At 48.3% G+C, this 27,839-nt stretch overlaps 1 protein-coding gene across 8 annotated transcripts in view; it reads left to right on the top strand.

The window, feature by feature from the left end:
• The window catches only part of HNF1B (HNF1 homeobox B), a 64,126-nt gene that overhangs the window by 21,785 nt on the left and 14,502 nt on the right, over nucleotides 1–27,839 (top strand). For 4 of the 8 annotated variants that reach the window (XM_069602785.1, XM_069602790.1, XM_069602788.1 and 1 more), the window contains exons 5-6: nucleotides 18,159–18,319; nucleotides 24,194–24,326. In XM_069602785.1, the coding sequence (XP_069458886.1) occupies nucleotides 18,159–18,319; nucleotides 24,194–24,326 (294 nt within the window). Of the gene's footprint in view, nucleotides 1–18,158; nucleotides 18,320–24,190; nucleotides 24,327–27,839 lie in introns of all 8 variants that reach the window. The other 4 variants (XM_069602784.1, XM_069602782.1, XM_069602789.1 and 1 more) reach the window with 1 other exon arrangement.

Here is a 27,839-nt window from a genome sequence, read left to right as displayed (position 1 = left end):
GTGGTGCTAGAGAAGACTCTTGACAGTCCCTTGGACTGCAAGGAGATCCAACCAGTCCATCCTAAAGGAAATCAATCCTGAATATTCATTGGAAGGACTGATGTTGAAGCTGAAAGTCCAATACTTTGGCCACCTGATGCTAAAAACGGACTCATTGGAAAAGACCCTGATGCTGGGAAAGATTGAAGGCAGGAGGAGAAGGGGACGACAGAGGATGAGATGGTTTTGAATAGCATCATTGACTCAATGGACATGAGTTTGAGCAGATTCTAGGAGATAGTGAAGGACAGGGAAGCCTGGTGTGCTACCACCGTTCATGGGCTCTCAGAGTCAAACAGGACTGAGTGACTGAACAACAACAAAAAAGATACTCTAGGGAGATGCTACTATAAATTTAGTGGGCATAGCAACAGAATCATGAGCTATGGAGGCCAACCCAGATTCCAACCTCAACTTGGCCACTCATCAGCTGTGTGACCCTGGACAAGTATCTGGGATCTCTAAGTCTCAGTTTCCCGATGTGTAAAATGGGGGCATCCACTCACGCAGATGGTGACTGCAGCCATGAAGTTAAAAGACGCTTACTCTTTGGAAGGAAAGCTATGACCAACCTAGACAGCATATTCAAAAGCAGAGACATTACTTTGCCAACAAAGGTCCGTCTAGTCAAGGCTATGGTTTTTCCAGTGGTCATGTATGCATGTGAGAATTGGACTGTGAAGGAAGCTGAGCACCGAAGAATTGATGCTCTTGAAGTGTGGTGTTGAAGACTCTTGGGAGTCCCTTGGACTGCAAGGAGATCCAACCGGTCCATTCTGAAGGAGATCAGTCTGGGTGTTCTTTGGAAGGAATGATGCTAAAGCTGAAACTCCAGTACTTTGGCCACCTCATTCGAAGAGTTGACTCATTGGAAAAGAGTCTGATGCTGGGAGGGATTGAGGGCAGGAGGAGAAGGGGACGACAGAGGAGGAGATGGCTGGATGACATCACCGACTCGGTGGACGTGAGTTTGAGTGAACTCTGGGAGTTGGTGATGGACAGGGAGGCCTGGCGTGCTGCGATTCATGGGGTCTCAAAGAGTCGGACACGACTGAGCGGCTGGACTGAAGTGAACTGAACTCATGCAGATGCCAAAGGATTAAATGAGATAATATATGTAAAGCACCCAGGATGTAGCAGGCTCTCATAAATGGTACCTATTAGCAGTCCTTGCAGAGCTTAGTGGTTTGGGTTATTCCTCTTTCCTTCTGTTCCTCTTATCTTTTGATCTTGACTTTGAGACAATTTGCGTAGTTCTACTAGATAATCATCTTGGTGTTTGCAGCAGACTCAGGCTGACTTCTTGGAGTAATTGGGTCTGAGGAAGGCTTTCCTACTTCCAGGAAGGACTGCTCTGTGATAGCCATAGGGCGTTTGCAGCACCGTGGGCTTCTCCAATGACTCAGCAGTAAAGCATCTACCTGCCGTGCAGGAGACAGGGTTCGATCCCTGGGTCAGGAAGATTCCCTGGAGGAGGAAATGACAGACAGCCCACTCCAGTATTCTTGCCTGGAAAATCCCATGGACAGAGGAGCCTGGTGGGTTACAGTCCATGGCGTCACAAAGAGTTGGATTTACATGACCGAGTGACTGAGAACACATCCATTGCCATAGGTTTCAGTGGACTGATGCTAAACAGTGAGAGAAAGCTGGGAAGAACCATGGATGGCCATGGGGTACAGGGGGGTCATGACCGTGTGGCAAAAGGTCAGGTACATAAGATGACCCTGAATTTCCTCCACCTAATAAGGTATTCCTTTCCTTTAATGAAAGATGTGAGTACCCTTGCTTGTTGGTAATTAGCCCTGGAAACCTGCCATTTAGAAGGGGTGTGGTGCTTTCCTGGTGGAGGCCAAATCTGAGAAGCTTCATGACCTTTGTTCTTAGGAAGGAAGCTCCCCAAACTTTAGGCCCAAAGAGCAGTAAGAAGGGGTTGGGTGGATGCGGTTCCCGCAGGGAACGCCGGAAACCTCAGATACTCCCGGGGGCTGCATTTCTAGAAGAAACGTTCCTCTACCTGAGCCATCTGCTTTAAGACGCCTCCCTAGCACCCTCCGGTCTGGCTTCAGCAGCCCTGTCCAAACCACACCTGTGTGAGTTCAGCCATGGAGGAGCTTGACCAGCAAGGCTCAGTCTCCACAATGCTCTCGGGTAGTCGAGAGATTTCTCAGGACGGGTACACTTCGTGTCCCTGCCAAACTGGAGACACACTGTGCGCGTAGACGCTCTGTGGTGTTTAATGACTTTTCTAAGGGAAGCCCACATCCCCCAGGCGAGCTGGTCACAGGCAGTCCCTTGTCAGGACCGTGTTCAGGGGGGTGTGTCTGGGTAGCAAGGTGTAGCACCCCAAACAAGCGTGGGCTTGAATTGTGATTCAGTCACTGTCTGGCCATTTGGCCTCGAATGCGTGACTTAGCCTCTCTGAGCCTTGGTTTCTTCATTTGTTAAATGGGGGTCATAATATATATCTCCTTCAGGCTATCATGTGAGGCTTAAACATGATAAAATGCATCCAGCACCCCCACACGGTGCTTGACCCGGAAGGAGTTATTGGGTTGACTCAAGACAGAGGAAGAGCTTTGGTTTTCCCTGAGTTCTGGACAAGGCTGTGGTTTGCAGTTTCACCCTGGAAGAGTTTCCCTTTTCATGAACCCTGCTAGTCATTTGAGACATCAGGAAGAATGAAACTCAAGTATTGACAAGATCTGTGGTTCTCAGATCTGCTTCCCAGGCCACATCAAAGTCTGGGGAGCTTATTATTATAAAAGTACCTATGTCTGTGGGGCTCCCCAGATGGCTCAATGGTAAAGAATCTGCCTGCCAATGCAGGAGATGCAGGAGACATGGGTTCGATCGCTGGGTGAGCCCTGGAGGAGGAAAGCCATTTCATTTTCCAGCTTTCTTGCCTGGAAAATCCCATGAACGGAAGAGTCTGGTGGGCTGCAGGCCATGGGGTCACAAAGAGTCGGACACAACTGAACAACTGAAAACACGCGCAGACCTGCATCAACTTCTTTTAGAGTCAGAATATGGAATAAGCAGACAGGCAGGGGAAGTTTCAACAACTCCCTAAGAGATGTGGGTGGATAGTCAGGGCTGGACATCACAGGCTAGATGGGACAAGGCTGCAGTCTAAAGGGGGTGGAGGCAGTCCTGAAGGTCTCCTGTTGAAGTAGAAGAGGTGAGAGAGCTGGTCTGAGGGCCCTAGACTAGGATCCAGGAGCCCCGAGGCACTGAGGAGCAGGGGTGACCTCGGGCCAGTCGTCTAACATCTCAGGGATTCTGGCCGAGGAGACCTTTTAGCTCTGACAGGTTATTATTTGGAGACTGGGGCTCTGGGGCTCTGCTGTTTAAAGCTGCAGAGGGAGTTTGGCCATGGTGATATTTTATTGTTAAGCTCATACCTGCCTCTCTCCCTCCTGGTCACCCTCGCTCCCTTTCTCCTTCCCCATTTCAGGAACTGTGTGCTTTCCACCTTTATTAGGGACCATTAGAGCTTTACAGCTCCAGCAGATTGGGTGGGGCCAGTCACAATAAACAGATTTATAATGGGTATAAACGAGACACCTATAACTGCTGAAAATTAACACTTTCAGGGCCTTTGAGTGGCAGCGTGCCTGCCCAGGCCTTCTGGCCCTGCCCGGTACCGGGGGCATCTTCGCAGTTGGCACCTGTTGGATCGGGCTGGCCGTGAGGCCCAGTGAGTCCTTGCTTAGCAAGGATGGAAAACCTCTGGACAGCATCTCCCATTTGTGAAACATCAGTTCACATGGTGGATACAAAATAGGAGCTTAATTTATCTCGGGATGTCTTAGGGATGGAAACAGAAATGAGCCTTTTCCTCCTTCTTTTTGAGACTCCTATTTCCAGGCGGAGAGTAGGGTTTGCATTCCTACCTGTCAAAGACAGAGAAACAAGCTGAATAAGTCTTACTCTCACCATGAACAAGGTCGTCCCCGAACCCGCTAAAACTCCAGCTCACCCAGGAGGGAGAGAGACAGATGCTGAGCTTAACATGCATGCCAAGTGAGAGAAACGTGGGCTGTGCTGACATCTAAGCCCGAGTTGGCTTTTTTTCACCACTGAGTTTCCAGCCCACAGCCCCATGCCTGTCACATAGTATACCTTCCATGTGTTTGTGGACTGACAGTATCTCTTCCAGAGAGCTTCCTATCCAAAAGCCTCATACGTAAATGCCCTGCTTTATAAGTCTCTTATTCACTTTCAAGCTGAACGTGAAATTACTTTCATTCTATTCATAATGTATGTACATATTATTATATAAAGCATATTCTCCCCTTTCTAGAAACGATGTCATTCAGCTCCACCTCCATGAATACTGCTTAACTATACAGTTCACCAAAAAAAATCACTCACTGGTAAACACTACCAGGAAGTTTTCAAAGAACAGGTCATTATTCTTTCTCCCTTAAGTTCTAATTTAGCTTCTCCTGGTTTGGTGTACTAGCTTGGATTACTAGTTCAGTTTAGTTCTACTAGATGACTTCCTTTTTCAAAAAATTTGTATTGGAGTATAGTCGATTTATAATGTGTTAGTTTCGGGCGTACAGCAAAGTGAATCAGTTATATATACATGAAAGAATGAAAGTGAAAGTCGCTCAGTCGTGTCCAACTCTTTGCGACCCCATGGACTATAGAGTCCATGGAATTCTCCAGGCCAGAGTACTGGAGTGGGTAGCCTTTCCCTTCTCCAGGGGATCTTCCCGACCCAGGGATCACACCCAGGTCTCCCGCCTTGCAGGCGGGTACACATCTATTCATTTTTGTAGAATCTTTTCCCATTTAGGCCATTACAGAGTACTGAGCGGAGTTCCCTGTGCTACACAGTAGGTCTTTATTGGTTATCTGTTCTATATATAGTCGTGTGTATTTGTCAGTCCCAATCTCCTGGTTTATCCCTCCCTCCCACCCCTGGTGACTATAAGTTTGTTGCCTACATCTGTAACTCTGTTTCTGGTTCGTAGGTAAGTTCATTTGTACTCTTTTTTTTTTTTTTTAAAGATTCTACATATAAGTGATATCATAGGATATGTGTCTTTCTCTGTCTGACGTACTTCACCCTAGATTACTTCCCTTTATCATCTCTTACCAGCATCCCTTGGGGCAAGAAAAGAGCAAGAATCACTCTTCCTGAGTTTCTGTTGAGCTACTGAGGTCTAGAAAAGGGATGGGACTTATTGCCTACCAGTCATCTGGAGAGACAGTAAGGAAACCAGGTAGCTCTCAGGTCTCGGGGTGCTCCCTAAGCACATTGCTGGTGCTCCCGGTCAGTGGGAGCCAGTGATCGTCCGCATTCTGTGGCCTCAGTGCCCAACACCTGCTGCTCCCTGGTCCAGCCTCCGCGAGCCTGCCGGGTGATCCGGGGCTGTCTGTCGCTGAGGATGGTGATGATGATGACAGTGATGCTGGAGCTGCCCTCCACGGCAGCGAGAAAGAGGCTGGGGTCTGGCCGGGCAAGCGTCCCATAATGAGGCAATTCTGACACTTGCCAGGCCTCCAAGGATCTTCTTCTCGGGTATCACCTCCCAGTAGGGTCCTGCGTATGAATAGGTCGCAGTGGAAAACCTCTCTCTTCTAAGGCAGCTTTATTAGCCCTTCAGTCACAATACAGATTCTGTTTATGGGCCCTCACTTTTATGTGGACACCCAGTGGCTCAGCCTGCTGATGACTTTATGGCCCTCCCCATTCCCACTTCACCAGGAGCATCATGATTCTCCCCGTCAGCCCAGCTGAGGGGGCCTTTGTTGCAGCCACATTACCCTGCCAGCAAAGGCAGCCTCTCAGAAAGGAAACCCCAGGAGCCAGACTGCAGCAGGCCTCTGTCTGCCCCCACAGCCTTTAGGCCTAACGATGTCCATCGTTAACCCTTCTTAGATTTTCCTTAGACTCCTCTGGAGAAAAAGCTGTTTGAGTTACCCAGGTTTCCATGGTAAATCCCCAGTAATTGATCCTCCTGACCCCCAAATTAACCCAAGGGCCTAAAACTGCATTCTAACATGGCAAGACTAAATTTGGGGTTCCTGCCAGCAGCCTAAACCCTTTAGAAATGGTCAGCCCGTGTTAACAGAGGTGCCTATTCCCACGCTGTTAAAGGCCCCTTGTATATGCTTAGGCCTCAAGAGGCAGGGAAGGATGGGAAGGATGGGGGAGGGAGGGATAGTTAGGGAGGTTGGAACATGGACACACTGCTATATCTGAAATAGATAACCAGCAAGGACCTACTGTCTAGCACCAGGAGTACTGCTTAATGTTATGTGGCAGCCTGGATGGGATCGGGAGTCTAGGGGAGATGGATACAAGTATATGTACGACTGATTCCCTTCACTGTCCACCCAAGACTGTCACAACCTTGTTAATCGGCCATACTCCAATATAAAATTAAAAGTTTTTTTAAAAAAAGGAAGTGGGGAATCGGTAGGCTCCCCACAGACATCCCACTGGCTCTTTCCACGCTGGATAAAGCACTGTCTGGGGTCTCCAGTGGGAAAAGAAAGAGCTTCTGTGTCATACTTACTCCTCAGCACCCCCATTTCGCACCTTCCAGCATGAAGTTGCTGCTGCTGCTGCTGCTAAGTCGCTTCAGTCGTGTCCAACTCTGTGCGCCCCATAGATGGCAGCCCATCAGGTTCCACCATCCCTGGGATTCTCCAGGCAAGAACACTGGAGTGGGTTGCCATTTCCTTCTCCAATGCATGCAAGTGAAAAGTGAAAGTGAAGTCGCTCAGTCGTGTCCGACTCCTAGCGACCCCACGGACTGCAGCCCACCAGGCCCCTCCGTCCATGGGATTTTCCAGGCAAGAGTACTGGAGTGGGGTGCCATTGCCTTCTCTGGTGAAGTTGCTGAAATGCATCAATGCTCTCTCTTCATTTTGATTGTATTTTAATCTCTCTCTCTCCATCTCTCTCACTCCCCCTTCTTCCTCCTTAAAAATACATGTGTCTCATCAACCTCAGAAAACTCAAGATACAGAAGACTCAAGAGATTCAGAGGATCAGTGATACCGTTGTCACTTCTCCACTGCTTGGTCAGGGTTGAAGGGCAGGTCATGCATTCATACATCATGTCCTCTTATCGAGGGCAGAGCATAGTCTGTGCAAGGTTCTGAGGAAGGAGACTGTGGAAAAGACAGACAAGGTCCTGCCCTCATTGGACTTATGTTCCAGTGAGCGATGCAGCCAAGGAACAAGAAAAGAAACCAAGTCATTTCAGACTATTTGTGCATTATCATGGGAGGCTCAGTATGTGTGTGCATGCTAAGTCGCTTCAGTCGTGTCCGACTCTCTGCAACCCCGTGGACTGTAGTCTGCCAGGCTTCTCTGTCCATGGGATTCTCCAGGCAAGAATACTGGAGTGGGTCGCCATGCCCTCCTCCAGGGGATCATCCTGCCCCAGGGATCGAACCCGTGTCTCTTATGTCTCCTGCATTAGCAAGCAGGGTCTTTACCGCTAGCGCCACCGGGGAAGCCCTGAGGTTCAGTCTGGGGTCAATGTGTATCTGGGGTCCATGTGGGGCTTTCAGGAAAGAAGGAGAGAGGTCGGCTTTAGAATAGCTCTTCTTTGCTGGGAGACCCTAGGTAAGAGGTGGTAAAAATGACTTCTTCCTCTCTGAACCTTTGCTTTCCACTCTGTCCAATGGGCATCTGGAACCCAATGAGAAGCAGACCATGTAAAACACTTACAGGTGTGAGGACCTCTCAGCTTCTCGAGGGTTAGCCCAGGCTTCCACCTGTAATTGCATCTCCAGGCTGGCGTGTTCCCTGCAAACCCTCTGGCGTTTGCCAGCAGAAACCCTCTCTCTGCTAAGGAGCAGGCGTGCTGGCCGAGCTGGGCTTTGTGTGGAGGACAGGCGGAGTTCCTGGCGCCCTGTCCACCTCCCCACCTGGGCCATTTCTCAGGTGCACGCACATTTGCTTCTTTTCTCAGCCACGATGCTTTTGATAGAAGCCTTTTTCTTTCCTTGGTTACATTTGCTTTGATTTTTATAAGAAAACCAGTTTGTGGGCTTCCCTGAAGTATCACTCAACTTTTACTCCTTGAGTTCAAGAATGTTTACCGTCCCCGCAGGTCTGTCTGTGTTTCTCCTCTTCTGAATTGGACTCCTAACTAAGCCACCTCGGGGAGAAAGAGATCTGGAATTGAAGCCAGCCCCGTGTTTAAATTGCTTTCATCTTGCCTCAGATTTTTACTCCCAGGCTTTCAGATTTTTAATCTCCTCAGCCTTTGGCAAACATCCATCTATATCCTCGGAGAGAAGAAAATGTTAATAACTGGCGATGGTCCTGTGTGAACAGTGAGGAAACTGAGGCAGCAATGCCAGCCTCTTGGAAAGTTTTCATTTATTGAATTCTCAATTTCAAGCTGGGTGAATTGTTCACATTCTTTCATCCCCAAATGAGTGTCTTAGAAGTTCACCAGTCTGAATAATTTGTGTCTCTGCCTCTCTCCTCAAGAAAGGGAACTCCTCGGGACTTCCCTGGTGGTCCAGGGGCTAAGGCTGAGGTCCGAATGCAGGGGACTGGGGTTTGATCCCTGGTCAGGGGACCAGATCCCACGTGCCACTACTGAGTTCACTTGCCTCAACTCAAGATCTCGCAGGCGGCAACTAAAAATTAAAAAGTGACTCCTCTTTAGGAAAAGGAGGAGAGGGTTTATAAGGATGCAGTACTGGACCCATCAAGACTGGCTTAATTCCTTTCTGTCGCAGCCACCACCCCCTCCAACCCAGTGTGTTTTGACTTCACAAGGAAGACAGCTCTGTCTGCTTATAATTGATGGACGTGGTTGTTTCCTTTTTGGAAGCTCTTTCTCCTCTGCACTCTTGCTCCAGCCTGATTTTTCGATTCCCATATCCAGACCCGACAGGGCCGGGCTGCGCTCTGCGTGAGGTTAGGAACACAGGGGAAGAATGTGTGTGACAGGGCCCTGGTCGGTTGAGTAATGTTTACTCTGTTGGTGGCTGGGACGAGCCCTTGAGCTGGCAGAGGTCCACCAGCCAGAGGAACATTCCTGCATTATCAGGGATGGGTGATTGGCTTGGAAATGTCAAGGGTGAAAGGCATCCCACCGGATTCTGGGTGCAGCTCACAGACCCCAGTGAGAAGGACCCCCAGGCTTTGGGGTCAAAGGCCACATGGGGTCAAGCTGAGCCTCTCACTGCCCAGGAGACCCCACCTTTTTGCTTCTTTCTATAAAAGAGCAATTCTGGTCATACTTTCTAAACTGACCCTGCTCTTTGGTTTGCCCAGCATTTTCTTTTCCAGGAAAACCCAGAGCTTTGCTAACTTTGTATATTTTTTTCTAACTTCACTTTATTCATTTATCATTCTGGCTTCTGAGGAAGGGAGATCTATCTGTATGCCTAGGTTATGGACAAAAATGTTGAGGCCCAGAAATTGACAGGCCAGGAATCATCAGAAAGTCAAAGCAGAGAGGCAGAGTATGAGTTTAAAGTGGCTGGACACTGGTGCCCAGTTGATTTCTAGAATTGTGGAATTGGGGTCTCAACTGGTTTTTGTTTTACCATTTAAAAAAATTGAAGTGAGCTTCCAGGTGGCTCGGTGGTAAAAAAAAAAAAAAAAAAAAACAATCTTCATGCCAGTGCAGAAGCTGCAGGATACACAGATTTGATCCCCAGGTCAGGAAGATCCCCTAGAGGAGGAAATGGCAACCCATTCCAGTATTCTTGCCTGGAAAATCCCACGGACAGAGGAGCCTGGTGGGCTGCGGTCCCTGGGGTCACAAATAGTTGAACAAGACTGAGTGACCGCACACACGCACAGAAAAACTGACGTATAAAGAACAAAGTTTTGACAAATGGGAGGAGATGGTCAGGTTAGACCCTGCTGTTGAGTGGACTACATGAGGCAGAAGATGGGGGATCGAGAGTAGAGAAAGACAGCACTTTGCCCTAGCTCATCCTGAGCAGACCTGGCTCTCTGGAGCCACCAGACTCGGCTTTATGCGTCCAGTCTAGACAAGTCCTGTCTACTTTCTTCCTCCTAGAGTTGATGGGAGGAAAAGGAATTATGGAAGGACTTTGTAAATAAAGGGTACATGGGACAGACAAAAAAAATTAAGTGTAGTTAATTTACAATTTTGGGTTAGTTTCGGGTGCACAGCAAAGTGATTCAGTAATACATACATATACTCTTTTTCAGTTTTCTCCCCTATAGGTTATTACAAAATATCGGGTATAGTCCCCTGCGCTATTCAGTAGGTCCTTGTTGCTTATCTCATTTGTATTTAGTAGTGTGCATATGTTAATCCCAAACTCCTAACCTGCTTTTTGAAACTCGTCATGAGAGCTAGATTAGACACGGAGGGCTCTGTAGGGGTAGTTCTAAGCTCCTGAGGCGCTGGTATGGAAAGTTCCTGTGGTTAATTACACCCTAGGCAGCTCCTCCCCAGGGTCCTCCTGAGTTGCATCCATCTTTGAAGACAGGGGCACATTCCGTTCTCTAGAACCCGACATACCCATCATAAAAACCACTGCGCTTTGCAAGGTCACACAATAAAATTTGCAGTGCTTATGGGAAAAAATAGGGTTAAGGGCACAATACTCAAAAACTTCGTCAGTGACACCTTTTAAAAAAGATAAGAGTCTAATAAAAAAACATTAGCAGTTTTACACCTGTTAAATGCTTAGGAAATACATAAATGCTGTACAACAATAAATATGGCACTTTACCTTGAGAAAGTTCTGAAGTTTGCCTATTGAAGTGGGTGTCGGAAGCGGCGAAGCTGGTGAATTATTGAGGTGGTGGGCAGAGACTTCTCTGAAATCTGAAGGAGAGTTGTAACTTCAAATGATGTGGACGGATGTGGCTATGGCACGTGCAGTGAACTGACGTGTTTGAAGGGTGTGAGAGTGTGTGTGTGTGCGCACGCGTGCATTTAGTGTATTCCTATGTGAATGGATAAACAAGCTCCTACTGTTTAGCTCGGAACTCTACTCAATATCCCGGGATAACCCAGAATGGAAAATAATATAGAAAAGAATGTATATAATTAAGTCACTTTACTGTACAGCAGAAATTAACAGAATGCTGTAAATCAATGATACTTCCATTAAAAAAAAAAAAAGCTTTTGAAAAGACTGTAGGGTTTTTCTATTGTGGCTCCATTCAGCTGGATGCAGATTTCTGAAATTGATGTTACACTCAAGTTATTCCTTAATATATCAATAGAATTGAAGCCCATCCTCGCGTGTGTGTTAGTTGCTCAGTCGTGTCCGACTCTGTGCAACCCCCTGGACTGTAGCCCGCCACCAGGCTCCTCTGTCCATGGGATTCTCCAGGCAAGAATATTGGAGTGGGTTGCCATTCCCTTCTCCAGGGGATCATCTTCCCAACCCAGGGATTGAACCTGGGTCTCCTGCATTGTAGGCAGATTCTTTACCATCTGAGCCACCAGGGAAGCCCAGAGTCAATCCATACTTTTGTTTAATTTGGCCTTGCCACAAAGCTTGCGAGATCTTAGTTCCCCAATCAAGGATTGAACCCACGCCCTGGATAGTGAAATCACAGCGTCCTAACCACTGGGCTGCCAGGGAATCCCCCCAGTCCACACTTTTAGTACCAATATTAGCACAGCGCTGACTGTATCTTGTCCTTCTGCCAGAAGGGATGCTCCCAGGTTCTGGGGCTCGGATGCTCAAAGCGCCTGAGGCTTTATTCTCTCATTCAGGGAATATTCACACATCAGCTGCTCTGCTAGGCCCTGAGGATGTGCAAATGAGTAAAAAGTCATCTCTTCCTTTAAGAGAGAGAGAGAAGGAAACATACCATCCAGGCATTTCTGTGCAGGTGACCAGCCTCTGCTGTCAGAGTCACTACTGCATGTGGAATACAAAGGATAGAACAGACAACTACCAGGATGAATCAAGGAGAGCTTCACAGAAGAGGTGACATTTAGCCTGCTTAAAGGATGGGGCATGGGGAAGAAGGGAAGAGCATTCCAGACACAGGGAACAGCATAAGCAAGGGCACGGAGGCAGGAGATGGCAGGGTTCTGACATGACTGTCTGGGATGTGGTGACAGATGATACAAGTAAGGCAGAATAGAGTCATCATGGCCCAATTCTGACAGTCTCAGGCATAGGGGCTTTTCCAGGAGGGAGTGAAGAGCAGTGTTAAGTGTCCAAACGGGGCAGTGCGATGGTGCCATTTCGTTCTAGAAAGAAATCCCGACGTGCAGCAATGTGAAGAGTGCCCTGGAGATGGGTGTGTGTGCAGGAGTGCAGGGCATGGAGAGAGGCTGGCTTCTGAAACCATGGGCTTGCAGCCATGCTGCATAGAAATCAAGTGACTTGTCTCTGTCCCACATGCTGTTGGCAATCCAGAAACAGCATCATCTCCCATGATGCTGAGGACCGGAAACAGGCGGGAGTAGACACCTCCTCACCAAGGCCTCAGGGATGTCTCTCAGTTCAGTTCAGTGGCTCAGTCGTGTCCGACTCTTTGCGACCCCATGAATCTCAGCACGCCAGGCCTCCCTATCCATCACCAACTCCCGGAGTTCACTGAGACTCATGTCCATCGAGTCAGTGATGCCATCCAGCCATCTCATCCTCTGTCATCCCCTTCTTCTCCTGCCCCCAATCCCTCCCAGCATCAGGGTCTTTGCCAGTGAGTCAACTCTTTGCATGAGGTGGCCAAAGTACTGGATGTCTCTAGACACCAGAATTTGCTGCTGGACACACTTGCTGTGGTTCTTAGGGCCAGTGAGGGGGATGTGGACAGTTAACTGAATTGAAACCAGGAATTGAGTGGAAAATACGTGGCCACTCTCTGGCCTTCTCATTGCTCCCGTGGGAGCTCTGTGGCTATCTGCCTGGCACCTTTAACCAGCCACTGTTAAACCAGAGCATCATATGTTCATTTTCAGAGAAGAGAAGATGCCATTCCACTTCTTCCAGGCTTCCTGCCACAGTGTCTGGCACAGAATAGGTGCTCAATGAAGTTCTGAGTTCTGTAAACTCAATCTTCCTAAAAATGCCTTTTAGACAAAGACCATCTCCCCACAGGAGGAACAGATGTGTCTCGAGTAACTATTATATGCCAAACATGATCTGGGCAATTTCACAGCCATTAACACATCCGGTCTTTTCCCCAGTGACTGAAGAGATGGAAATTGTTAACAATAAAGAAACCGAAGATCAGAGAGGTTAAGTAATTCCCCCAAGGTCACACAGCTCTTATGTGGTAGAATCAGGATCTAAACCTCGGTCACCTGGCACCAGAGCCTATTCTACTTTGGTTTTCCTTTCAAGCCCTGTTCTAAGTTTGTGAAATACACAAGGACCTGGCCTCTCCATCCTCTAAGAAGAACACATGGCTGGTCTTGCCGGGGGCAGAGACCTTGTGATATTACCCTTCACCTCGGCATCCCCTTTTAAGGCATCTGGCTCATTACGGCCTCCCTCTCAGGAGCCTGAGTGATTGCCAAATTCCTGGTGAGAGAAGCATCAGCAGGAAAAGTTACAGGTGCCCCTGGAGCAGGTTGTTGCAATATTTGATTATCCATTTGGCTATTACAGAAAAATTCTTAACTGTAATTGATGTCTGTTGCTGTAATAGTATATTGCCTGTATTTCTACCTCTAGTAATGGGCTTTATGTGCTAGATTTTAATATCCTTGAGCCTGGGCAAGTGCACGTACGTACTAAGATGCTTTAGTCACGTCTGATTCTTTGCAACCCTATGGACTGTAGCCTACCAGGCTTCCCTGTCCATGGGATTCTCCAGGCAAGAATACTGGTGGGTTGCCATGACCTCCTCCAGGGGATCTTGCCAATTCAGGTATTGAACCCCAGTCTCTTATGTTTCCTGGGTGGGCAGGTGGGTTCTTTACCACTGTGCTGGGCTTAGTCACTCAGTCGTGTCTGACACTGCGACCCCATAGACAGCAGCCTGCCAGGCTCCTCTGTCCGTGGGATTCTCCAGGCAAGAATCCTGGAATGAGTTGCTATGCCCTCCTCTGGGGTCTACCACTAGTGCCACTATTGGTAGAGGTATTTCTACCTCTAGTAATGGGCTTTATGTGCTACGTTTTAATATCCTTGAGCCTGAGCAAGCGTGCAAGTCTTTTTAAAAGAAACATGGTTTCCTTGCACAGAACTGATCAGTTTTGAAAGATCAAAATAAATGTCCTTAAAGTGGTCTTTGTAGGTGTGAAACAAATGGCGAGACTTTGAACCCTCTTAGCAGTGGGTTTCCTGGTGGCTTAGACAGTAAAGAATCTGCCTGCAATGCAGAAGACCCGGGTTCAGTCCTTAGGTCGGCAAGATCCCCTGGAGAAGGAAATGGCAACCCACTGCAATACTCTTGTCTGGAGAGAGCCTGGCAGCGGGCTACAGTCCATGGGGTCGCAGAGAGTCCGACACGACTGGCGACTAACACTTTCACTCTTAGCATATGGTATTGAAATAAGTCTGCTTCATTTATCGGGTCATGTTCATGCTCTGATTTTATATACTTGTATCTATCAAAAAATATTGTGATACTTGAAAAAAATCACCTGCTTCCCACTTTGCAGTGGTAAAAGCCCCTCCCGCCCCCCACGCCAAACCAGGCAGTCCTCTGACTGAAGGGGGGCTGGAGCTTACCCAAAACACTGATGGCAGAGCTGAGCTCAAAACAGAGATCCCCTAGCTCCCAGCCAGACACTGTCTCTTAACCAGAGGTCCTTCAAGGAGGGTGCGGAGGTCTAGGCCCACCTGCTTTTCGAGAGAGCACCTCCCTGTTACATTTCTCCCATAATGAAGTTCTGCTAGGGGAGAAAAGGAGGACTGCAAAGCGCCGCAGCCTTGGGCTATACCGCCTGGATTCTAACAAATGGCTCTCGCCTCCCTCCTGCCAGGCTCCCATGTAAAGCAGGCTTTTGTTTCCTGTGGATACCTTTGGTTAATTATTTTTAAATAAATAATTATGTAGCCTGGGGGTAGGGGAGAAGTCTCCCCGTAACCCATATTTGATTGTCTGAGGACTGGCCCTCTTCCTTCAGCCAAATTAAATAGGGGAGAGCGAGCGTCTGTTTGACTTGAGACCAAATCGATGATGGGGACAAGCTGGGAGGTGAAAAGACACCTGACTCCCCGCGTTATCACTGCACTCTCAGGAGCAGAGCATCTTGGGGAGGTAAATAGCTGGTCAGGGAGTCAGAGGAAGTGGGAGAAAAGCAGGGTGAAGTCCATTTTCTCTGAAAGACAAGAACAAGAGGGCAGGGGCCAGGCTTCCCTCCCAAGTTGCTTCCAGGATGAAGCATCAGTGGTTGCAGCAAAGTCAGATTCTTTGGGAATGATTCTCCGTGGGAAGGTAATTCCATTCAGGACTTAGAATCTACCCTCCATTGTCCAGAATTCTGGAGTCTTAGGACAAATATTTTTGAGTCCACCCCTACACCAGCTCCCCTCCTGTAGGATCCCAAGCCGTGGGTGCTATTTATTTGACATTCTACGAGGAGTTTCCTAGATGTTATTTCTGATCCAGACCAGCCATATTAAGGAAGTGATCTCTTCATTTTACGAGAGGAAACTGAACCACAGAGAGAGAAGTGATTTCCCCAAGATCACACATCTTTTAAGAGCAAAGTTAGGATGGAAATCCAAGTTTGTCCCGCTCCAGAGCACACAATCTTCCCATTAGCCCTCCTCGTTAGAAAACCCTTCGTTTTATTGATTTGAAATCTGCCTCCCCCCTTTTCCTGTGGGCCCAGCTGCCTACTGAGCTCACAAAGTTTCAGATCTCTCTTCTCCTAGGTAAGCATCCTGCTGGGAACCCAGGGGCAGATATGAGCGGAGCAAAAGGACCTAATTTAACCCAGTGGGATGGAGTGGAGGGTAGTGGTGATGAGACCTAGGAACTGCAGATGGGTGCAGAGGCAGACAGACAGGACGGGGCAGGCGATGTTGGTTTGGAGACGTGGAGGTCTTCCTTTATCCCTTTGAACTTCATGGCCCCTGTTCCCCCTAAAATATAGTGCCCCAGCACTATAACTACTGAATTCCAGTGTTGTCCTGCTGCTGATACCACCTCCATCAGCAGCCCCTTGAATCAGAGGAAACCACCAACAGAAGAAGCGCACACACAGAACACGCATCAAACTGCTTTGTAGTCCGACAAGCTGCTCTTGAAGGTTAGACTCCTGCCCTAGTGTGTGTTTGTTTTCTCCCCACCCTTCTTAAGCTCTAGGTCATTTCAGCCTTGGGGAACGTCCTTCGAACAATCCAAGGAAAACTGGTTTGGGTCTCCTCTTGGCAAGCTCCGTCTTGGTGAATTACAGGCTGCTGGTTATGGCAGCCCTGCCTGGCTCCCAGGGGGACTTTTGTAGCCTCCTCAAGCAGGTGCGGGGGGCTCCCCTGGGGGCCAGAGGCAGGGCAGGGGGTGAGCGGACCAATAGAACTTGTATGCTTGATGCAGTGATGTTCCATCCTGGGGGACTGGGCGGAAGGAGAAATGAAGGAGAATTTGGCCCTCCGTGCCAAATGATTCCTTAGGTATCTGGTCTCTGTCTCTTGCAGGTAGGAACAGGGTCCCCTAAACCTTTCTGTCAAATCCAAGGCAGCAAATAAGAACGTGGTCTTTCTCAGCTTTGAGCTTAGGGCAGGATGGCCTGGCTTCCCCATCGGCTTTGTCTCTGGCTGTTTCAGGGGCACATCAAACAGGACTTGAACTCTGCACACTGGCTCCAGGTTCTCTTCCCACTTCAGCTTCCTCCAGTTGCTGGGTCTTTCCTGAACACAGACTCGCATTTTGGTTCCTGAGCGAGAGGGAGAGTCAGAGCAGCGAGGCTGTACACATGCTTGCTTCTCCCCTCCCTTGCAGACCAAACAGCAGTGGTCTACTAGGCACTCACTTCCTGCCTATGGGTGCTGCCGGCCCCACCTCTGGGCAGACACGCCTTCTCCTGGGCCCTGGAAGTCAGCCAAAGGGGACCCCACTGAAGGAATGTGAGTTCCAGGACCAGAGAGTCCTAGCTACAGCCCTGGCCCCGCTCTGCGCTGCTGGTGTCCCATCGGTCACTGGGCCTTGGCCACAATGGTGGTACACAGAATGATGCATTTTGTTGTGGCCCTTACAAGGGTCACGGCTTCCCTGATAGCTCAGTTGGTAAAGAATCCGCCCGCAATGCAGGAGACCCCAAGTCTATTCCTGGGTCGGGAAGATCCACTGCAGAAGGGATAGGCTACCCATTCCAACAATCTTGGGCTTCCCTTGTGGCTCAGCTGGTCAAGAATCTGCCTGCAATGCAGGAGACCTGGGTTCGATCCCTGGGTTGGGAAGATCCCCTGGGGAAGGGAAAAGGCTACCCACTCAAGTATTCTGGCCTGGAGAATGCCATGGACTACAGTCCATGGGGTCACAAAGAGTTGGACAAGACGGAGCCATTTCACTTTCAAGGGTCGCTGGGCCAGGGCCTCTCTGTAAAACCTGTCAGCTCATACTCTGCAGCCCTACATAGCCAAGCAATGCCAGGGAAACATTTCTAAAAGGCATTTTGAGGAGCAAAAGAAATACTCCAGCTGGGAAGCGAAAGCCCCTAAAACCTAAAAGCACTATGTAGAAACAACAAGAAGTAGAATCCATTCATTTGTTCATTCATTCATTTGACGTGTTTATCTTGTGAAGAGAAGGGGCTGGGCTTCCCAGGTGGCTCAGTGGTAAAGAATCTGTCTGCCAATGCAGGAGACACAGGTTCAATCCTTGGATCAGAAAGGTCGCCTGGAGAAGAAAAGGGCAACCTACTCCAGCATGCTTGCTTGGAAAATCCCACAGATAGAGGAGCCCAGCAGGCTATAGTCCGTGGAGTCGCAAAAGAGTCAAACATGACCTAGCAAGTAAACAACAACCACCAAGAGAATACAGCAAGGAACAAAACACAGAATAAAAACATGCTGCCCTCATGGAGCTTCCATTCCAGACTTCAAGCAGAGGCCCAGCCACCTCTGCCCTGGAGAAAGACAGCTGATATGTCTCACAGACAGGCAGGGGAAAGAAGGCAGTGTTTTCCCTCCTTGTCGGGTACCCTAGGAAACAGGTGATCCCAGGGGGTCAGGTGGCACTAATATTCCGCTGTTGGGTCTGCCTTGTTTTGCAGGAGTGCGCTACAGCCAGCAGGGAAGCAATGAGGTCACTTCCTCCTCAACAATCAGTCACCATGGCAACAGCGCCATGGTGACTAGCCAGTCGGTTTTACAGCAAGTCTCTCCAGCCAGCCTGGACCCAGGCCACAATCTCCTCTCACCTGATGGTAAAATGGTGAGTACACCTGGGCCATTGTAGCTCTGGAGCTGATAAGATAAGAGGCAAAAACAAACACAACTTCTCACAAGGCCTGCCTGAAACAATGAACCATTGTAGCCCCACAGGGGAAAATGGGGGCCGTCCAGAGTTGGAACGGAAAGGGAGAGCCAGTGACCCAGCCCCCGGCGGGTGGAAGAGGTGTTCGGTTTGAACCCAGCCAATAAATCTGACAGAGCCCTGCTCTCATTTTATTGATTGAATGCCTCATAAAGGAGCAAGCCGGGTGGGACCCTGTTTGTTTTGGGGCTGCCAGTGACATTTAAGTTGATAAAAATGTTCATTCATCCCCACCCCCCCTCAACCAACCCAGGGCCTCCAAAGCCAGATTTTTTAACGCAGGGAGCACCTCACTTTGAAACAAGCCCCCCACCCCGCCTTTCTCTTCAGCACTCCCCTGATGCTGCCCAGGAGGGTGAGTGAAGTCAGGATTGAGTGGGTGGCAGGAGGTGGTGAAGCTTCTGGCCCTGGGGTTTTAAAGGCCACTGGGCGCCCGTGAAGATCATAACACAGAACGGTGTGTGGGGTGGGGCAGTGCTTACTGGGGGGAAAGTGGGAAACACCGACTTTGAAGTTTGCAATGACCGGGTTCCAATCCCAGCTCCGGCACTTAATAGCCATGTAGCCTTGGCCAGGTTCTAAGCTCTTTCTTTCTCGTCTATAAAACGTGGGTAATAACACTAGGGTTGTTGGCGGAACAAATATGATAACATGAGAGGTACTCAGCACTGTGTTTGGGACGGTAAATATTCAGTGAATGACAGCATGGTGGTTCTTAGGTGAATATCAGTATTATTTTCCCCTCAATGACGTTTTCTCTACCAGTAACCACAGCCTACCCTCTCAGATGTCAGCTGAGCACCCCGGTGAGGAATAGTCTAGTTGATGCTGAGTTTTCAAGGTTCTAAGCCGCAAGCAACACTCGCGCACCCCGAGGAGGGTGGCTTCCGAGACAACACGAGTGGGACGACACTGGGAAGGGTAGGGCGTGGAAAACTTGATTCTTCGGGTTATGCTCTGTGTTTCGGGGGAGGGAGGAGCTGCGGATTCCCGGCTTCCAAGCCTGAGATGGCGCCCTGCACCCTCCAGGGGTCTGACCCAGAGGCAGGTGGGGGGCAGGGCAGGGAAGTGAGGCCATTTTAGACCTTGACGTGTGCACCGTGTAGGCAACGCAGGACTGGTGAGTCACAGGTGATTGAGTCCCCAGCTCCCTGGAGGAAAAACAAAGTGTAGTTTCCTAGGGGAGTGCCAACTCTGGTCTGGGGAATCTGAGCCGATGGCTTCCTGGTTGTGGGCTCTGCAACAGGAGACAAAGATGCTTCCATGGGAGGCATTTTGCAGCCCCCTTGTCCACCCCTCATCCCTTAAGCTTCTTCTTTGGCTGCCTCGTGAGACCCAAGGATTGCCCAGGCTTCCCCGGAGGAGGGGGTCCTCGAGGAAGAGATCATGGCTTCCCAGTGGAGGACGTGGAGGGAGACCTCTCCTGTTGCTTGAAGGTCCTTGGTGTTTCCCTGTGAGCCCTTCTTTCCTTCCTCCTGAGAAGCAAACGGCCTTGCCCAGGCTGGGGCGCTCCACAGGCAGCCTCAGGACACGCTCTTTTCTTCCTCTTCTGCTCGACAGCGCCCTAATGGGCAGTCTGTTATTGGATTGATGATTGACCAGGACAGCACACCTCAACGTTAGCAAACACCTGGAAGCTTGTTTGCAGCGACCAGCTTTTCACTAGTTTCCAACACCCTGGCTCGTATGTTATGTCACTATCGCTGGATGCCCAAATTCAGGAGTCTGTTTTTGGTTAATATGTAACGAGCCCATCGCAGATCTTGGTCCACTAAAGACAGGAGTGGAGAGGATGGTTAAAAATAACGCCAGCAAGGGAGCCAGTGTGCTCCCACGTCTTGGGCTGTGTTGTTTATCAGCCGAAGGATGGACGTTGCCTAATTTCAGTTTCCTCATCTGGAAAATGGGGGATAACAATGCCTGCGTCATTGGGGTGGGGCGAGGATTGCTTGTAATTCTGCTGTTTTGGGGGTGAGCCCCAGCCAGGGAATGACAGTCTCTGTGTGCTGACTTCAAGTAAAATGTGCATTTGAAATCATCCCCCAGGGATTGGTTTTGGAAACAAGGGTGACCCATTTGAGCTTTCTTTTGCACTCCAGGGACCCCATCCCATTCCCGAGTGACACACGTCCACAAAGAGCTGGCCAGCTTTCAGGTTGCAGTCTGTGAGTTTTGAACCTTGTGTTTTAGAAAAGCACACGCCGGATACTCTCATGGCATCAAAGTAACAGACCCCCATGGTGAAAAGCTCAGCCCTAAAGGCAGATCACCTGCCCTTCCTGGTCAATGTACCACTCGCGCACCTTTCTTAATTTCCTCGAACTTCCGTTCCCTTGTCTGCCAAGGAGGGGTAACAGTATCAACCTCATAAGCAGTAGGCATGTGAAGCACACAGCAAAGGACTGCAGAAGGCAACGCTGATACCACCCAAACTCTCCCGATTACCCTGTGAGGATGGTGACTGATACTCTTGGCAGCTCCCTGTCTTCCATCAGTCCTGGAGGCGAAGAGGTGACGGTTGCATTTTATTCATTTTTTTACGTCATTTTTTTAATGACATTCATTTTTTCTCTCTCTCTTTTTTGTTTATGTGGATCATTTTTAAAGTCTTTATTGAATTTGTTACCTTATCTTTTTTTTTTTTTGGCCTCGAGGCATCTGGGATCTTAGTCCCCTGACCAGGGATGGAACCTGCAACCCCTGCATTGGAAGGTGAAGTTTTAACCACTGGACCACTGGTTGCATTTTAGAGTAGGAAGGAACTTGACCAAGGTGACCGCCCATATAGGAAGGAGATAGAATTTGGGGGTCCAGCAAAACTGGGTTTGAATTCTGGCTTCCTTGCTTGCTAGCCAGGTGACACAGAGCTTCTCTCTCAACTCTTTTGAGGCTCAGTTTCCTTACTCTGTGGCAGTGGTTTAGTTGCTCAGTCATGTCCAACTCTTGCCACACCATGGACTGTAGCCCGCCAGGCGCCTCTGTCCATGGGATTCTGCAGACAATACTGGAGAGGGTTGCCATTCCCTTCTCAGGGGGTCTTCCCGACCCAGAGACTGAACCCTGGTGTCCTGCATTGCAGGCAGATTTTTTACCACTGAGCCACACGGGAAGCCCTTCTTAATCTGCAAAACAGGGCAATGATCATAATGCCTTCCTACATGTGTCCTTATCTATTGAGGACAATCAGTGAAAGCACTTTAGAAATGTTAAGGCTGGGGGCGGGGCACAGAGGCTCAAGGAGGCGGGGCTAAATGAGCACTTACAGCTGAGTCACACTGTTGCAGAGCAGAAAGCAACACAGCATAGCAAAGCAAGCATCCTCCGACTGAAAAGAGAATTCTGCTTTACGTGAATGGTTTAAAGAAAAACAACACTAAAGCCATACACGTTTTGTTTTTATTATCGGCACCTACTTTTCTCTTTCACCATTGAAACTAAACATTGAAATGGCAGAGATTGCAGTCACTCCATTCACTTTCTGCAAAGGACTGCATTGCTCAAGAGAGTCTGAAGGCAGGTCACTGATTTTTTTTTTTTTTAATGACTCTGACATTTTGAAAAACAAGTCCGGCAAACAAGCTGGTTCTCTCTTGTTTGATGTGGTCAGAATTCCTTCTTGGTCACGTGCCCCCTAACTCACAACGTGATGCTCATTTTAAAAACACAAACAAACCTGTTTGAGGTTTTTTTTTTTTCTTTCTTTTTCAAATTCACTTTGGAAGCTATGGGATTGATCAGAAGGGTAGGCAGGAGATAGTGTCTTCCAGGGGTACTGGTGTGAGAGCTATAATCTGAGGAGCTCTGGGTCACAAGGAAAAGGTGACTCAAACATCTGATGTATGTATCCCAACCCTAAGCCACCTGTGAGCATTCCTGGTGCCATCAAGAATGTCTGGGTTAGTTCAGAGTAAAGGGGGAACAGTCCTTTCTTAGTAATAATTTTTAAAATTATTTTAAAACCACAAAAAGTAAGCTACTTAATCATGAATAAAAGTATGTTGTGTGTATGTGTGTGTGTGTGTGTGTGTGTGTGTAAAACTGAAAGCTCCTTGTAATTCATGGGGAACTAGTGGAAGTGTTTCTGATAACAGTGAATCAAATTAAGCATGTCTATTACATCTGTTACTGGTTAATACTATTCAGAAAGTTCTAACCCATGCAATATGACACGTAGACGTATTACCACTAGCAAGAAGGAGAGACCTTTTTAGCATTATATGCTTGTAATGCCATTATATATACATTCGGGAAAATGATAGTCATTCAGGAAAAGACACTATCAGGAATAAATGAAAGGATTCAATCCTTAATAAAAGGAATCAGAGTGGCCGTGGATAAAATACACAGAACTCAGTAGCTTTCTCTCACTAATCTGTCATTAAAATATAATGATGAAACAGAGTGGGAGTACCTGGGACCAAGCCTTACTTAGTAGCTTTGTCATTACGATAGTAGCTCCTTTAAAGAAAAAAAGGGGGGGGGGGTTGTTTGTTTGTTTTAATGTATAGTAGAGATTTGGGAAAAGCAGAGAAGCCCAATAATGGATAATGACTGATCTCCCCCAGACAGACCTTAGTAATAATTGCAGGGGAAGAGCCCTCTGTAAAAAGTAAGAACTTGAATTTTAGAGTCAGACAGACCTAGGTTGGCATACCAGAGGTATCACTGATTAGGTTGTTGGTTCTCAGGTAATATGCATGTCTACTCTGAGTCTGTTTTTTCTTTCGTGAAATGGGAATGGCAGAAGCATCTGCCTCACAGGTATAGTGAGGTTAGTGAGTTAATCCATGAGTAGTGTGTCCCAGATCCTGTACTCAGTGACAGCTTCCATGTGCTCTAGGCTCTAGACCTGGGCCCTAATCTGCTACACTAGGGAATCCCATGGAGAAGGAAATGGCAACCCACTCCAGTGTTCTTACCTGGAGAATCCCGGGGACGGGGGAGCCTGGTGGGCTTCCGTCTATGGGGTTGCACAGAGTTGGACATGACTGAAGCGACTTAGCAGCAGCAGCAGTAGCAGGGAATCCCGGGGCATTTCTCCAGTTATTATTTGTAGCAATCACATATTTTTAGCACCAATAATATAGACAGCATAGAGCAGAACAGAGGGTACTTTTGTTCCTTTTTTTTTTCTTTTTAATTTCATTTTTTAAACTTTTTTCTTTTACATTGGAGTACAGCCAGTTAACAATGTTGTAACAGTTTCAGGTGGACAGCAAAGGGGCTCAGCCATACATATCCATGTATCCATTCTCCCCCAAACTCCCCTCCCATCCAGACTGACATATAACATTGAGCAGAAATCCCTGTGCTACACAGTAGGACTTTGTTGGTTATCCATTTTAAATATAGCAGTGTGTACATGTCCATCCCCAACTCCGTAACTAACCCTTCCCAGCCTCCTCCCCTCCTGACGACCATAAGCTCATTCTCTAAATCTGTGAGTCTGTTTCCAGAACCATTTCCAATATGAACCAGTGACAATCATATCATACACGTGGGCTGAAGAATCTCTAAGACAGGCTGGTGATTCAAAGGAAATCAACAAAAATGCACATGAGGGAAGGGATTATGGTCAATATTACTTGCCTCTCTCTCCTCTGCATCTAGAACAGTGCCTGTCCCTCAGTTGGTGCTTAATAATTGTTACTGAATGCATGCATGAATGCACCAGTCATTTAGCTGTGCCAAGGAATTGCTAAGCAATGTCATTTTGGACACTGCTCTTTGCTGGGTTCTACTCATGCCGCTCTTGTTTTTTCTCTCCAGCAGATCTCAGTCTCGGGAGGAGGTTTGCCCCCTGTCAGCACCTTGACGAATATCCACAGCCTGTCCCACCACAATCCCCAGCAATCTCAAAACCTCATCATGACCCCCCTCTCTGGAGTCATGGCCATCGCACAAAGTAAGCTCTGTTCTTGGTCAGAAAACTTGGGGGCAGGGAGGCGTGCTTTGGGAAAGGAGTCAACCTGATTTAAAACAAAAAACAGTAAAGAAGATATTCTTCCAGCTCATCCAACCACTTGTAGATTTGATTCAACTCATTTTGTTCCTTATCTCTCTCCTCACGATTTGGATTGTTCAGCCTAAAATTAGAAGAAATTCGGGAATGGAGTTGAATCTGGGTCATAGCTCACCAGCTATGCATCTTGGGTCGAATCATTGCATCTTTATGAGGCTCAGTCTTCTCATCTGTAAAATGGGTTGTTGGGGCAATCCAATGACTGGGTACAGAGACACGCTTGTACATTGATAACGTATGAATATGTATAATATTGTAGCTTCTATTTTTGTCCAGTGTTCATTCCTATCCCTGAGTGTGTGGTGGGTTTTCCAGGAGGTTGGGTTTTGCTGATGTTTCTTTGTGTTGTTTGAGGTGGAGTAAGACATGAGGGGTTCCCTTCTTTTTTTTTTAATATAAGATTTATTAATTGATTGATCTTATTTTGGACATGCCCTCACGGCATGGCATGTGAGATCTTAGTTCCCCAGCTAGGGACTGAACCTGTACCCCTGCGGTGGAAGTGCAGTCTTAACTACTGGACCACCTGGAAAGTCCATGGGCTTCCTTCTTAATGGGGAATTCTGTATGGTCAAATGAGACCTCTTTGGCAGGTGGTAAAAACATACTGAGAAGGAACTCTGCGTGAAACTGTCATAGCATCTCTGAGCCTTGATAGATTTAAAGAGAAATAGACTGTTTGTGCCCAGGCCTGAAGATAGAGCGAGGCGTCAGGTCCTTCTAGCCTTGGGGGCTCACCTTCCGCAGCCAGTCTGTCCCCATCCATCACTGATGGGCCATTTCAGCACAAGAAGGCTGCCATGGGTGTGCCTGGGGATGCCGCTCTCAGAGTAATGACATTGATGAGTATTCAGTGTATTTTCAGCCTTGTGTGGACAGCTCAGGCCAAGCCTTCCCTGTGATCCAGGGAGCACCCATGAGAGGTCTTGGGGATAGCTATGGGAGGTACATTTCCCATCTTGCTTCTACCCTGGGGATCGCCCGTTGTCTTTGTGGCCTCCCTGTGTCCAGTGCCCATGTGAACCACTTTTTTATTTGTTCCTGCCTTTTTTGCTCCTCTGTCCACTCTTCCTAAACCTTATCTAGCCTCAGATCACTTCTGAAGGGATGGACTTTTGTGCTCCTTGAGAGCAAAACAGAGCCAGGCCCATAGGAGTCGCCTGAGTTTATTGAATGAGTGCATTTGGCCCCCTCTCTGTCCTCAGCTGCTGGGAAACTGACGCCCTCCCCACTTAGTTTTATAAAAGGAACCTTTAGAGGATTCACAAAATTTGAAAAGGTATTTTAAATTTGCTGCCTTTTCACGGGGCCATCTCCAGGAATATGGTAACCACACTAAAACCAGGGTTTGAGAATGAGATCAGATTCCTGAAACCAGCTTGCTTGACTTCTAGGAGATTTGATTAAAAGGCCCATGGATAAGATATCTCATCTATCTCTCTCTACAACCAAAACTATACACAAACTGTCCCATTTACCTTCTTTCTTCGCACCTCCAGCTTTGGCTGACACACACAGTTCTATATTTTCTTAGGCACTATCTGTATTAAAATTTTCCCTGGACCTGTTACACTTTTTTTTTCATTTTGCATCTCCTAATTTTTCTCACCTATAATTCTCTCTATTCTCTTATAATAATCTTATTCTCCAATTGCAGACAGCCAGTACCAGAGTGCACTGACCTTAGATGGGTGTGTGTGTGTGTGTGTGTGTGTGTGTGTGTGTGTGTACTTGGAGTGAGGAAAGCACAAAGTATGATGAGGGTCACCAGCAAACATGGTTGAGACACAGTATTCCTACCCCAGGGAGTGTCAGAATGAAGAATCGGTTACGGAGTCCAAGCTTGTTCTGTTCTCTGCACCACAGGCCAGTAAATAGAGAGACAAGTTGTTGGGGAATAAATAGCCAGCTCCTGTCCTGTTGAGTGGGGCTTCCCAGGTGGTGCTAGTGGTAAAGAGCCTGCCTGCCAATGCAAGAGACAAGGGTTCAATCCCTGGGTTGGGAAGATGCCCTGGAGGAGGGCATGGCAACGCCCTCCAGTATCCTTGCCTGGAGAATCCCTTGGACAGAGGAGCCTGGTGGTGGGCTGCATTCCATAGGGTTGCAAAGAATTGGACACGACTGAAGCGACTTAGCACACACATCCTGTTGAGTATGTGGGCCCTGCTTGGTGACTGCAGAGGCCCAAGGAGAACGTGATAACAGACTCCCCAGCAGTGCCAATTCATCATTCCCTACTCACCTGTTGGACTGGATAACATGCTTCTTAAGCAGGAACCAGTGCCCAGAAAACAGATGGGAAAGCCAAGAGTCACACTCTGCGGGAGCTCGAATGACATCAGTGGCTTTCCATCCTGGAACTGAGGCACATTAGGGGCACAGCCTGTGTTGAAAATAAAATTCCTGGGCCTCACCTCCAAAGGGTCTGACTCATTATGTCTCGGGTGGGGCCGAGGAATGTGTATTTCTTAAAGGGCTCCTCAGGACGACTCAAAAACAATAGGCTGGTTGCAGGACTAGTCCTCCAATGCCATCCACTCCAGATGGCATCATTTGCTTTTCTAGGCAGAGACTTCCTGAAAAGAGCAGTGGCGATGGGCTTGGGGAGAAAACAGCAAACCCATGGCACTCCCTTGGAGTCTGAGACCTTATGGGAAAGTTAGGAAACAGATCAAGGTGTCAGGTGAGACAGTGCCTGGAGGAGAAGCCGAGCCCTTGGGGAGTTAGAGATAGTGCTGTTCTGAGTGATCAGAGGACCCCTCCTTCCCAGCCCCACCCAGGAGAGCCAGGAGGGGGCTTATTCCCCTTCCCTTCTCTGCTCACCTTTTAGGTTTCTGATAAGGGTATCAGCTAAAGCTCTGAGCAGGCAATTATTGAGGCCTCTGTGCTGTCTCCACGGAGCACTTCCCTCTCCTGTGAACCTGCTTATGGAACCCTCTACATCTCAGGAAAGGCTCTCTAGGTGTCTATTCCCACATCTGCCTAAAAAAGACATCTTTTTTCTGGGTTTCCATCTTCAGCTTGTTCTAGCCCTCCCCCCACCACTTCCCAGAAAAAAGTGAAAGAAAGTGGAGTCACTCAGTCGTGTCCGACTCTCTGTGACCCCATGGACTGTAGCCTACCAGGCAAGATTCTCCAGGCAAGACTACTGGAGTGGGCTGCTATTTCCTTCTCAGGGGATCTTCCCAACCCAGGGATCAAACCCGGATCTCCCGCATTGCAAACAGGCACTTTACCATCTGAACCACCAAGGAAGCCCCCCACCCCGACCCCTGCCAAAATGAGGTCAAATCAAAGGAAACTTGGCAACTCCAAGAAAGAAGTTGGGAGTATCTTTCTCCTCATCCTCCCATCCCCAGCCCCAACCCGCTTCAGCTACCTGCCCCAGAATCCCAC

The sequence above is a fragment of the Ovis canadensis genome, chromosome 11 (genome assembly GCF_042477335.2).
Source record: "Ovis canadensis isolate MfBH-ARS-UI-01 breed Bighorn chromosome 11, ARS-UI_OviCan_v2, whole genome shotgun sequence".
NCBI lineage: Eukaryota > Metazoa > Chordata > Mammalia > Artiodactyla > Bovidae > Ovis > Ovis canadensis.
This window is presented reverse-complemented; position numbering and strand designations above follow the sequence as displayed.